Source organism: Vanellus vanellus (assembly GCF_965231255.1).
Source record: "Vanellus vanellus genome assembly, chromosome: 6".
NCBI classification, from domain to species: domain Eukaryota; kingdom Metazoa; phylum Chordata; class Aves; order Charadriiformes; family Charadriidae; genus Vanellus; species Vanellus vanellus.
This window is the reverse complement of record NC_138911.1, coordinates 9397898-9412341: the sequence shown is the minus strand read 5'-3', so window position 1 is coordinate 9412341 and position 14444 is coordinate 9397898. Positions and strand designations below refer to the sequence as shown.

The 14444-nt window shown below is 41.0% G+C and overlaps 1 protein-coding gene across 1 annotated transcript in view; it reads right to left on the bottom strand.

The window, feature by feature from the left end:
* The window catches only part of KIAA1549L (KIAA1549 like), a gene marked incomplete at both ends in the record, with an annotated part of 132392 nt that overhangs the window by 39912 nt on the left and 78036 nt on the right, over window positions 1-14444 (bottom strand). Inside the window, 4 exons of the mRNA XM_082485809.1 lie at window positions 299-426; window positions 4271-4461; window positions 10432-10595; window positions 14058-14229. Of these exons, the coding sequence (XP_082341935.1) occupies window positions 299-426; window positions 4271-4461; window positions 10432-10595; window positions 14058-14229 (655 nt within the window). The remainder of the gene's footprint in view (window positions 1-298; window positions 427-4270; window positions 4462-10431; window positions 10596-14057; window positions 14230-14444) is intronic.

Below are 14444 nucleotides of genomic sequence, written 5' to 3'. Positions count from 1 at the left end.
AAAAAAAAGAAAACTTGCAAAGGCCCACACATAAAGAGTAAACACCATACTGTTTCATGTGAGGTTGAGAAACAGTTATAGCAGTAAAGGAAAAAAAAACAAACCACAAAACAAAACAAAAAACCAAAACAAAACCAAAAACAAAACAAAACAAAAACCCTACAAACAAACCAGCTACAAAGAGAAAATGCGTAAGTACTGGTAAAGGTATGGAAGACGGTTTCAACATGGCTAGTGCCTGTGTGGGTACGGCTATAGGGGCAACCGCGAGCAGCTTTCATCAAGAAACACTTCTCACCATTTCTTTTCCTTCCTTCGTCTTTTGTCACTTTTTGCGGTGCCATTACTTTCTGGAGGGAGCTCCGGCCGGAGCTGGGCTTTCCCGACCCATTGCTGATGATGGAGCCGTTCTGACTCGGGGACCGGCTGCAAGTAACCATAGCAACAAGGGAGGCTGTGAGTTCTTCCTTATAAACCTCGTTTCAAGGTTATTTCATTCAGCATAGTTTGCATCACTGAGTTTTCAAGTCTGATTTTGTACCGTAAGGAGCTAGAATATAAACTGCACACAGAAACACGGTAAAGGCAGGGACAGAGCGACGGGAGGAGAACACAACTTCTCTATTAGCTCAGGGCTGATAGGCATCTTAGCGGCATCAAAAGCAAACAATTCTCATGCCCAACCCCCACAGTGAAAGAAGCATTGCTGCAGAGGACAAAAAAAAATCCCGTTATCAATTCAGTGTCATTTATACAGCTAAAATAAAGCAGACCTTTCTTTTTATACCTATGGTTAAAATAATTCCTTTATTATTTAGCCTGCGTTTACACTCGGCTATTTTGTCAGCCGCAATGCAAAATTCACTCGCTCACTTTACATGCACGCAGGTGCAACGTGATAAGAAAATTCTCCTTTTTCCCACATAACGTTGTTTAGCCAGCACCATTATTTGCTGAAATTCCAAAGAAAATGCTTGTTTTAACTCAGCCGTTGCGTATCTTTTCCCTGAAACTTGTCCCTGCAGAGGGTGAGGAGGGAGGGCAGCGCAGAACCACTGCGAGTGTCCGGTCCCATCGAGGAGCAAGAAGAGACACGAGCAGCGTAACTCTGGGCTGCATCGGGGGCAAGCTCTTCTCTTTGGGGTGGGCAAATTACACAAGTTGGGAAAGGCAGGCCAAAGTAGAAAATGTTCAGTTTGGTGCTATTCCACATCCAAACGCAGTGTCACATTGTTTCTACACATGAAACTCGCCACAACGGGAATGAAAACAATCCACAGGACCTGTATAGTTTCTCATGCACCTATCTGCAATTAATCGCACTGAATTTTCACAGCCAATGACGGGATAATGTGAAGAGGTTGCAGCAGAGAAAAAAAAAAAAAATGGACTTAGTCACAAGGACTTTCATTTACACAGAAAAAAAAATAAATAATCAAATCAAGTTCTATTGCTGTCACAATGGCCTTATATCCAGAAAATGGTACTAAAGCAAAGCAACTGTAAAAACCATCCTGTAAATTACTGGCAATACTGTATTGCCTGCTCAAAACATTCATTTACCTCCAGTTGCGACTGCCCTGTCTGGTGTAGGCGGAGAGCATTTACTGTGGTCAGAACAGGGAGGGACAAGTATGAGAAAAGTAATTCTTAGGGACTCTCTTTTGAAGACAGCCTAGGTGGAAATATATATAATTTGAGACAGGCTCTTTCCAGCTGCAGGGCTTTAGGAGAACTCAGCACGCGACCCAGCTCAGCTCAGCCCAGCCTAAGGATTTCCTTGGGAAATTCTATTGAGAATAAATAGTCTTGAAAAGTAGCATTTCTCCCCTATAAACCTGTCTGTCACTGCTAATGAATAATCCCAGCTCAGTAAAAAAATTCACCCAGGGACAGACCAATACCTAGGGAAAACCTGCTCCACTTGGGAACAAGGAAAAGAAGCCAACACGGTTAGCTTGCAGAATGATTTCTGCTGCCGCTAATTTAAATATTCATCCTTTTTAAGTGCCCATCGTATTAACTGTGAAGTTTCCTTCAGTGGTAATATCAAAGAAGATATTCTGATCAGTTACCAGCCACTTCATGGCAGTCTGATTTAAATTGACCTTTCCAAGTTGCAAAGTAGCCCGGATGAAAGAGTAAATACGTAAAGGTCACGAAATATACTTTCATCTTCAGAAACCGTTAAATTTCATCCCCAGACACAGCTCCTGGGAATGAAAAATGACTAAAATTCTGTGTGTTCTCACTTACTCAAGTAATCGCCCCGAAGGAAGCAAAACTAACTCTTAGTTATTTGCTTAGAAAGACACTAAAGTTCAATACATTTTATAGTGAGAATAACTTTCCTGTGAATTTCTGGATCAATTTGCTTATCAACATTTGTTTACAATTGTGCAGAGTACTTATAGGGGGATTTCTGCGCTCATTCAAAGGGCTGAGTGAAGTGCTTAATCGCTTTTGTTAGAGGATTAATAGGGCTGGTTTACATTTTTTGTATGTATTTACACACAGCTTTGGAGAGACTTCAAAACACTTTAAAGAACAGTTCCTGTAAAGACTTGACCTGTGGTGGCCCAGCACCAGCAACCACCGCTGGTGTCATGGTCGTCTTCCCTTTGTCATTTCATCAGAGGATGGAAGACTTCAAAAGGGACAAGCGCTGTTTTTTTCATACGGACTATATAACCTGACAGAATAGGAGTTTACACCCAAACCCAGCGAAGCAATCGCAGGAACCAGGGGAGCTCTCAGCTGGCTTACTCTCCTCTGTTGGTACTCCCTGCAGACAGCTCTCTCCGTATTCCAGGTGACGTACTACACAACCAGAGAAGTATGCCAAACCACACACCAGCTCAGGATCCTTCTGTTTCCATTTCTCTGTAAGGAAAACTTCATTTTATGACCAAATGGGAGGTTTACCCCCCATGAAGAGCAGCAGCACCAGGTCCTCCAGCCCCACACTGTGCAGGCTGACACCCTCCAGCACACACCTCCTGCAGCTGCAGATGGCTCCAGTGCGTCCCTGTCACAGCGTACAGCAATACTGTGCTGAGTTTTTCATGCTACTCCATTACTCCAAAGGGGCAAATATTATTGCCCATTGACAAGTACAAGATGAGGTGACTCAACTATGAAGAACTTCTCTGCACTAGCCAGGTACTCTTCTTTTATGTTATCAAGTCTCTTCAAGAGGCAAGGACTTTGTAGTGTAATGCCAGTGAACTAGACAACAACTGTTACATCTGTTCAGGCTGTTTACCAAACAGTTTTATTTTCCTCCGCTCCCTTCAGTATTGTTCTTCAGCAACAAAAGTTGATGATCCTCCATTCTAAATTAATTTCAAGGAGAGCAGGTCAAGGAAAAATGGACTTGAAGCATGCAAAATAGCTAGGATGAAGTGATAATCTGCTTTCCTTGCCCGAGATGACCGAGACAAGAAATAATGGCCGAGACAAGAAATAACGACCTTCAGCTATTCTGATAATGATTGAGGGTACACATGAGGTAAAACTTCCTGATGGGAAAGGTAGTGAAGAACAGATTGCTTGAGGAGGCTGTGATCATCCCACCACTTGAAGACTTTAAAACAAGGCAGCTAAAGTTGAGTTAGGGGTGTATTTTGCCCTGCAGTGGAGAAGAGGGGGAGCCAAACAGCTTCCTGGGGACCTTCTAATCTGTGATCCTACAACCCTGTAGACTTGCTATGAAGAAACTGCAAACCTTGGACACTTTACCCTAGACACTGACATTATCTAGTCTATTCTTACACTCTCAAAAGTTTTGTGCTGCTTTAGATGCTTTGCCTCTAGAGGTCTTCCACAACTTAGTAGATGTTAAGGGTTTGCCCTTCTGCTAATGAAGACATTGGGTCCAGTTCTGGAGTGACAGTCTCTCAGCAGAGCTACAGCAACTTACAGTGACTGAGGTCCTGTCTTTTGGTTCTTTTGAGAGATGATTGGTGTTCATGCTCCAGATCCTATGTTTTGTTTGGGTTCATCTCTTGTACAACACCAGCATACACATGAGAGGCACTTCCCATTTACCTCCTCTATGCATGTATCGTCTCTGAAGACTTCACTTTATTTTATCTTGTCTTTTGCAACAATCTTACACACCCAGCGCAAACCAGCATTATGCCAAGAATGTATTGTGGAGGAACCATCTGCCACACAGAGCCCGAGTGCCAAACCTTACAGGTTTTTCCTAAGCAACCAGCAGCGGGTACCCCATTCCACCCCTCCGCAGAAACACACCAGTCCGTACCTTTTCCTTGTTTCATTGGATTTGGCAGTTTTGATGGTGCTCCCATCCTGAGTAATTTCTCTCTCCTGGGAGGCAGGAGCATCTCTAACTGGAAGTGGAAGTACAACCGTCTCCTGAGTCACAGGTAAAACCTCATCTTCAGCTCCCTGCTGACCTAAGTGTTGCTTGGCATAGTCAAAGCCTTGTACTGGCTGCAAAAAAAAGTGAGAGAAAAAAGAAATTTCCAGCATGCATCATATGTCAATATAAAATTTTCACTTCAATATAAAATTTTCCATTACCCCTTAACTTCTTTAATTACATAGGCGACAGGTAAAAATATGTAGATCACCATATGAATGCCCAACAAAGCAATTTTCTGATGAGATCTCCATTCCACATATTTTAAACATGATCAGTTAGTATACAATTGATCTTGGCTAACTTTTCTTACCCTGCTGTAACACCCCCAGAAATTCCTTTAGGAGACAATGGAAGAATGAACATATGCAAAGAAAAAAGTTAAAAGGGAGAAAAATAAGCCCATACATAAGATGGAAAACTTCCTCTATGAAAAAGCTCTTGTGTTTCCAAAGAGGGTGGGAGTAATTTATTCCAAATCAAGACAAAGTAAAAAATGCACACATAAAAGTTTCATGGGCAGTATTTTCCAGAAAAGGACCTTTTTCAGATCAGTGAAATTATATTTCCCCTGGCTTGCCAGTTGCCTACTGGGGAGGTTGTTGTTGACTTCACTTGTTTCTCTGGGGAAGCAGCATTCGCAAGAGCCTCGCAGCGAGGCAGCGGAGGGCCGTGTGTCCAGCGTCTCCTGCCCCGAAGCCCAGCCCAGCTTTCCCTGCTGCCTCTGCAAGGAAGGAGCAGAACTGACACATGCCTTCTGGGCAGAGCAGCCACCAAAAGGTGGATTCCCTAAATGGAAACATTAAGGCATTTAAGCAAGACTTAACTTTCCAAACTGCATTTTCCATTGGGAAAAAAGTGAAGGGGGGGGGGGGGGGGAAATAAAAAAACAAATCACAAAACCCCACCAGACCAAAAGCACAACCTGCATTTTCTATTGGAAAAAAGAGAAGGAAAAAATATGAAAAATAAATCACTCAAAGAAATTCCTGACCACCTCTGGAAAAAATATGTAACACAAAAATGGTCTTGCTACACTAAATTGAATTAATTTACCAAAAACTGGAAGGATGCTCTTCCTGGAGTACAGACTATTGCCAGAATGCTCAAAACGCACCATAAAACACAGCAATAGTAAGCAATGGTGATTTTAACCCTTAAACATACTTTGGGAAACATATCAGAATTAGACAGTTAGTAACAAATAGCCTCTCTCAGGTTCCTGTCATATTGTCATTGAATATTTTAGTTCAGGAAGGGAACCAGCTGGATAAAAAAAATTTGCTGATGGCACAGAAAAAGGATGAGCTCTGAAAAAAAAACACCATTTTCTCTTGTTCTGTCCCTTACTAAATCTGGGCTACAGCTATATATACAGATACATTTCACAGGTGATCTCAGTCTGAAAACAAAGGGTCTGTCTTCTATTTTTTAGAACAAAATAAAACATGCTTTTTGTTTATGGGGATCTACATCGCATTCCCACTCTCCTGATTGAACTGAGGCTGATGACTTCTCATGTGATACATACTCCAGTGTTCCTCTGATAAGTAGCTCCAGTGCCTTACGGAGATGCCACCTGGGCTAATGCTGATGTAGGAGAGCAGACATCTCCACACATTACCATGATGGAACTTGCAAAATATCGGAGAAATGCCAATTCACCATCACCACCCCACGGCAAGTCATGATGCTGCCATCCCTGAGGGAGCCTTCTGCCTGCCCTCCTCTGAAGGCAGGGTACCACAAAAGCAGACACCAAATTAGCCACAAAGGGAGGAAGGGAAGGAAGGGAAGGAAATGAAGAAAGGGGAAGCAGAAGCTGTGTGAAGGACAGCTAGGAAGAACTACTGCACAACATCCTAGATAGTAACATTTTTAACCAAAATAATGTTTTCCAACCTTATTATCTATATTAAGTGTTAGTTAAGACACTCCTACACATTCCGCAAAAAAGTAACAAAAGAGAAAAGCTGTTTAAATCAGTTATTTCTCCCTTCATGCCTTTGAAAGAGTGGAAGTTACAACATATACTTAATATCCTATTTAAGTAAAAATAAAAAAAAAAAAAAAAAAAAAAACCAAACCAAACCAAACCAGAAGCAGCAGAACATAAGAATTTCTACAGAACTTTGCAGAGTCCCAGCTCGGATCTGCCAAAGGAAGAAAATGAAGGGTTATTTTAATCTAAGTTCTACTTACCACCATGTCTAGTAACAAACTGAAATAAAGGAAGAGCTGAAAAAGCCATCCTCATCAGCGGACATATTGCGTTAAATAAAATTTGATCTTGGAACCCTGCTCTGTAAAAGCCCACAGGAGCAGATGGCTTTACCACCCCTGAAGGGAACTGGCAAGACTAAATGATGATCAGGCACTGCTGAAGCACTGCAAGCAGAGATGTCCAATACAGGCACAATACCGAGAGCGGCTGAAGGCCTGGGATTCGAATACTGCTTTTGAAATAATAAATTAATGATGAGACCATTAAATTACGTTGCCTGGCAGAGGGCAAATTGAATATAGGGAGTTGTTTCTGGGACTTTTTTTCCATGTAATGATGATGAAAAGCACACTGATATTTAAGAAAAAATAAAAAAAAAAGAAGAAAAAAGAAAAGAAAAAAGGATGATCAGCCCCTCTCCTCTACATATATACCCATGTACGCAGTCAGTTTCTCTACTCTTTTTTTTTTTTTCATGCCCTTTATCAAATTGATAGTGCTTGTTTTCTCATGGCCTGCAGTATTTGCTTTTGCTTTCAGGTCTTAGACTGCAGATCTTATCTCTGTTTACCTGCAAGCTTATTCTTTCATGCTCTAAAAGAAAGGAAAGGTAACAAATCAGATTACAGCCTTTAAAGAAGCATCCTGCAAATTAGAAAGCAAAGGGAGGTAAAAAACTAACATCTACCCAAAACCTCAAAGTTAAAACAGTTGCTCAAAATAAAAACAGCACTGAAAGAATATGAAAATAAATTCCAATCATAGTTTCACCGATTTGAATTTATACTACTTTTAATTTTACAATTGGAGAGACAACTGAAAAAAATGGTAACAGTCCCTTTTCCCTGCAACTTAGTCCAGGTGTCCCTGACCGCTAAGGCAATCCAGAACAGCAACACAATTCCTAAGATAATCTACACTACGTACGGGAAGTCATTTTTTAAACTTCATTTATTTAGCCTTCAGTCCGTTACGACAAAGAGAGTCATTCCTAAATCACCCGGCACTGGCAGCAATCCTGCTGTTATGTCACATCTCACACACCCACCCTCCCCCCACCGGCTACGGAAGGGTATTTAACGCTAAATGTTTCGTTACCCCTCCGTGCTGTGCTCGCGCATCCCATCTCCCGCCCCGCTGGCATGGGACGGGGGTCTCTGGAGGGAGGCGGCAGCTCTGCTCTGCGGGGACCCGCAGCCTCCCCCTGCTCCCAGCGGCGATAGGACTGCAGCGATGAACACGCAGCTCCGCTCCGCCTGTCCCCTCGGTACAGGACTTTTGGAATCCGAACACAGAGAACGGCACCGCTGAAAACAAAACCAGCTGAAATCCCAAGGTTTGGGCTATCCCATAATATTCTCTTTTCCTCTCTGCACTGCTCGCTGGGTATTCAAAAGGTATCCAAAAAATTGCTCCGGTGATTCAACAGCACGTCTCAGACACACAGAAACAAAATACGAAGGCTGCTTCTTAAACTAAAAATCATTCTGCTGCGACTCCGTTACAGAACAGATTCAGCATTAATCAAACAGTCTCGGGCACTTTTCTAAGCCATGAAATATAATATATTAATTTTAAATGTGATATAGGTATGTGCTCATCAGCTATTTGTATTGCCAAACTGCGTGAAATGTAGCAATTACAGTTCAGGTAATTACCACTATTCCCGATATCGCTAATGCTGGAATTAAAAATAAAAATAAAAAACTGTTCTTTTCAAAACAACCTTATTTCATTACCTTCCCAAAATGCTTTTCTTAGCCTTATTTTAAGTAAAGATGCTGAAATCAGGAATGACAAAAGCAGTCCATTCCCAGTCCCACTGCAGAATTTATCTTCCACGGTCCATATACCAGGGTATAAACTAGACCTGGCTGAACCTTTCGGAAGGAGCCATCATTGTGCAACTGAGCAGAAACCAATTTAGCTTTCATTTGAAAGGCATCCCTTTTTATATAATGAATTAAATGAACTTTTATGAAGTCTCAAAATACACCCAAAAAGGGGGAATGCACTCCAGAAGCGGACTACTGCACTCCAGTTGCAAATGTGAGCGAGTCTGCAGGCAAATCTCCCGCGCCGAGTGTAGCGTGGACGCTGGGAGCTCAGCACCAATAGCTTTGGTCTGCGGGTCCAGCTCTTGCCTGAGCACATTGGCTGCTGATACAAGCATAACCTGACTGAAGAGGTTTTAACCTGACCATGTATCTTACAGCCCGATTAAATCTGATTTCTCGGGAAAAGTAAAAAAATAAATCAACTTTCTCTTACTTTTTGGAGTGGCAGCTCTGGAATATTAAAATACTTTCAAGGTTTTTTCGGTGCTGTAGCTTGGACTAGCAGTCTTGTTTTCTTTAAAAAGCAAGTTTCTTCAGCTGTAAAGCATCCCATACTGATGGCCAGCTCAAAATAACATATAAATTTAATCTCACTTTGCCCTTTAGCTGGGACTAAGATTGCACATAAGAAGAATCAAGTGGTGCATAGTAATTGCAACAGCCGCTAATAAAGCATGATTTGCATTTTAGAGGTTTCAATGGGACATTATATGATATCACTGCAGTAGTATTAATTTTTGTTTGTGATATTGCTTGTTTCCCTTTTGCAAATCTAGTCTTAACACTAGTTTGGTAACACCAGACAAATAGATGAGCATACTGGATCTGAAATGGAAATGTCTTTTTTCTATCATTTTTGATAGAAATGTCTTTTTTCCAACTGGCAACAGCTGCACCCATCTGCAACTAACCTCAGATGAGGCGAAAAGAGCTGTCATTTGCATCATGCCTTCCTTCAACTCTCCCTTCAATCTACATTTTTCAGCAGAAGCAACAGAGCCGAAATCACAATAATCCTGCTGTCTGTAGCGTGACGAAACCAAAGAAGAAAATTATATCATTTCAATCCCATGCCAATGGAGAAGAACAAAGCCAGCTAGAAGGGTGAAGGAATAGCATGACTTACACACGCGCTTTGTAGGCTAAAACCCCCTAACTTTGGGTGGCCCTGGTTAAGAGCCATCTAATAGCAGCATTCAGAAGGCAGACGTTTTTCACTACACAGACAAATCAGTATTTTGTGACATTTTGCTCTTGGAGACAGAAAATTAAGACTGGAAAGACATTTGATTTGGAAAAAAAAAAAAACAACCAACTTGTAATTGATAAGGTCAGTAAAGTTAAGGCAAATATTATTATTTGGATCCAATCAACAATATCCACAAATAAATCAGAAAGTTCAAAACATCTAAAAGAAAAATATCAGTGGGAGAAATTTTCTCAAAAAAAAAAAAAAGTTCTCCATCGACCGCCTTTTCTAGATTAGCAGTTGGATGGAGAACTTCCGATCAGGACCGGGTCTGAACCGCTGCCAAAGCCCAGAGCTTCAGCCGTGTCCACTCCCAGGAGGCAGGCGCAGCGCAGCCCATGGGTTTGAGAATGAGGTCCTACGGGAGACGTGCCACTAACGAGGCTTAGGGCTGACAGCCCATTTCCTGAACTTTATGAGGGAAGCAACTGCCCTGAGTGAAGCCAACTCAGCCTTAATAGCTCAGTGCCTTACATCACTGCATCACGCTGCTTCTGTCACTGCTACCTGTGTGGCAAGGGACAAGCTGCGAAGGAAGTTCATGAGTGCCGGGTGAAGCAGAAGGGTAATTAGTGTGACCAGCGGTATCAAGGACAGAGAAGAGCAAAGATCCAACCTGCAAGTAACGACCATTTCAATTCCAAACGTCCCTTCAACTACATCTAGCAGAGAAACAGTTAACACCTCAGGAAGCAAATGGACATCTTGGATCTGGAGGTCGGTCACTCACTTTTGCTCTCTGAGGCAGGTTCATCATGGTGTCTGGTTTGAAGTCGTTCTTGTTCTTTCTGCACAGAACCGCTGTGATGATGATGATGATCACCGTAACCACAGCGATGGGAGCCAGCACTGCCGCAATGATCCACAGGTTGTTCGGTGGGTTCTTCACCACAGCTACAGAAAATGGCAAACCAACATTGGTAAGTTTTACTGTGCAGACGCGAGATTTAAATTGCTTCCAACGGCCTTCAACTGTCTCCATATAACAACTAGTACAAACGAATTGTTAGGAATCTAGCTACACCTTTGTATTCCTGACGTAAAAAAAAAAAAAAAAAAAGAATCAGCAACACTGTTCAATTCACACATCCCTGGGCTCTCTTCTCTTACTTAGTTACAGCCAGCTGCAAAAGCAGACATCAACTCCCACGTCAAATCAGATGCCATGTTAGATATCCCTTCCCAATGGTTCATTTACAGAATAAACAAATAAACAAACAAAAAAGCGAGAGTAATACATCCATAATTATTTTTCAAACAAAACCAGCATATAGTACGGTAGCATGTGTGTTAAAAGCACACACATGGAGTTCATACCTGGTGTCAAAGACTTACTGGCTCAGCCAAACTGGGAGAGTTTTTTCAGGAGCAATGAAGTTAGGCGTGCTAATAGTTATTATCGCTATCAATATGGTAATAAGAAAATGCTTCTTTTGTGCTCTAGAAACACTTTATCATAGTTAAGGTCAAAATGAATCCATGATTTCTGAGGGAGGGAAAATTATGAGGTTGGAAAGAGCTACCTGCAGATATATTAATAATGGCACCAGGAAAAGGGCACATTTCAGAAACACAGCGACGCTAAAATGTTTTAATCCCATTATATCAGAACAAAGTCCCTCAGTATGAGCCTTCAACTTGTACACAAATACCAGATCCTCCTGTGAGACATCTCCGGTTCTCTCATTTCGTTTCTTTCTGGAAAAACACCAGATAATCTCCTTTAGATGCTGAATTTTGGTTCGGTGGAATATTTTGTGGACTTCACTCTGCTATCTCTATTTATTTTCCTAGGCCACTGGTTGCTGGCGTGGACAGGCAATTGCGAGAATACCAGCGTACAGCAGCCTTTCCCATTTCCTAGGGGACGAGCGCTTTCAAATGTCATTGAGCTTATTAGCTGTCAGAGGCACTCAGCATCTTTCGGGATCAGACTTCAAACGCATACCATCTCGTTCAGCAGCCGTTATGAAAGCCAGCTGAAAGTCTGCCTGAAACTTGAGCCTGTTTTCTTTGTAGATCTACCGCTTTTTGCCAAGCCAATGTAGTTTGCTGAGTGATGTAGGAATAGCGCCATTAGGTAAGTATCTCGCACACAGAGTAACAGTAACCGCGTGCTTAAAGACTGCCCAAAAAGCCAGGTTGAAGCCTAAGATTACGCAGCCTCTCAAGGTTCGCTTTTCAATGGACTTGCATAATTCTAAATTATTGACTTTGAACAGGTAGCGTGGGAGTGAAAGTGCTGCGGGGAAAGAAAGTGAATCTGAATTTTTACCAGGTAATAGTTATTTTAATTACAGACTGATGTTGTGGGACCAAACAACCAATTGTTGAAAAATTATTATTATTATTTCTAGGGAGCACAGAGGCAACAATGACCTTATGGCTAACAGGACAAACATTTAGGAATCTGGGTTTAAATTCTTAATTCAGTTACCAGCTTCCAATGTGACCTTGAGTAAGTCAATGCCGGTTCATTCAACTCCATAAGACTGCAGTGGATTTTGAAGGAAGCCTTTCATTTTGCTATAACACAGTCCCTTCACTTACAGAACAGGAACATCCATATTTTCTGTTACTATTCGTCTGTCTCGTCTAAGCAGACTATAAGATCCTGAGGGCAGATGTCTTTTTTTACTGCATTTTGGTACGGAACTTTTCATTCTGCTATAACGGAAATCATAATGAGCAAAAGTGAAGCGCACACAAAGTATTTTCTTTGGGAATACAAAGACAGACTACAAATACCATGTCCAAAATGAGAGAAATGGGATTTTTTTCGATAATAAGGTATTAAGATAGAACTCTCTCCTACATTTCATATATTTTTGCTTCAGAATCTCAGTTACCCGGGGTCATAATTTCAATTTCTCTATATTCTCTTCTTACAATATTCTGTGCATATTTAACTTGTATGAAAATCTACAGATGAATGATGCTGCCTTATCAGATCATGGAAGTACGAAGTTAAATCATGAGCAGCAGACGTCATATACTTACCTAAATAGCCATATAAATCACAAAACTGCACAAAGAGCTAGGAAATTGCTATGTATTATCTAAAGCTGCTTTAGTAAAAATTACATTAAAGAAATATTCTCATGGAAAACAAAGTCATTCAGACTTTATGGAAGCAGGAATGGAGATCCCCGGTTTCAGTCCAATTAAAGACAGTAACAGACCACGATCAAATCAAGGATCAGGTACAGTCTATGGCGCAGTCTCTGGGAATTGTATCATACTGTAGTCTTCTAACTCAATCACATGTTTATGGATGATACGTCAATTATTTATTACAGTGGTTCCTTCTTTTCCTATCACCATTACATATAATTATTTCAATAGCACTGCTCCTTCAGGCAGAAGTCATGTCACCAGAAATAATGTCCCGTTTTATATGCTGTTTAGCCAGGAAGGAGATCCACTACAGAAGTCCACTCTATAATTTTAATGCCATCTGGATAAATACCTTGGCAAAGTGAAGAGATTCAGTTAGCTAAAGGCATCGATTGATACATTAAGCTGTTACTGCATAAAAACACTCCAAGCTCCACTACAAGTTTATGACTGTGGGTCAACTATACAGCAATATCCAAAAAAATGATTTTTAAGAAAACACCTCTGCCCACAATCACTCAGTAACTGATGCAAGTCTTAAACGAGACATTTTACTTTTCAACAATGGATTCCTTTTTTGGCCACATTTTTCTGAATGATGCTACTGTATCTTGAATCTGAAAATTGCCCATACACACAAGTACTTCTGTTCAACTTCACTTTTCTGATTTATGTCTAAACAGTGTCTTTAGTAATCATGTGGTAAACTTTACAAAGTTCTTGGTGAAAATAATTACTTTTTTTAAAAGATATCCCTTTAAGATAGAAATAATCTACATTATTCTGAACAAATCAAAAGAAGGCGCATCTTGATAGCCCCTCCACACAGTTTGATTTTACTTTGGGACAATTACTTGAATACCAATTTAGCCCCAGCAGTCATTAGCCTGTGGTGTCATGGTTTTGTTAGCATCAGATTTCATTCTGACTTTACAATGCCATAAAGTTGTTCCGTTCTTATAACTGTATATGTGTAAAATTAGTTGTACAGTAGAGCTTACGGTGATTGGCTAAATAACAGTCAGTATATAGCTTTGATTTACTACCATAAAAGATCAGTCTGTTTTCTGTATGAAAAAGAGCCACCTGACTTAAGCAGCTGCTCAGAAAGGTGCAGCTGAAATTTCTCTGTGTGATCAGTGGAGGCTCCCCATGCCTAAACGGGTGTTTCCACAAAGAAAGAAAAAAAAAAAAGAATAAAAAAGGACTAAACCAGAGAATTTTTAAAAGAACTCTTACGATCAGCTTGAACTTGAATAACATAACCTAGTGTCAACGCCATCCGCTGGGAGTCAACAGTACTCAAAATTTTGGCAGCTGCCGTGCCCAGCAAAGGTTTCCCGTTGTATAATGTATAGTATGTCAGTTCAGCCGGCTCCTTGGGTCCTGGAATACGTTGGATTTTTACCATCTTTAAGGAGGGGAAAAAACAAAAAAAAACTGGTGAGGACTGACTGCCACCTTAAAAATTCTTAAACATAATCCTAAGGTAAAACCCCAACCAAGAAAAGCATGCAGTAAAAAGGAGGAAAGGATCCAATATTTGAACATTACAGTCCTCTGTAAAGAAGGAATTCTTCAAATCTGTCCTAATATTGAAAACACTATTTTACTGGCATATCACAG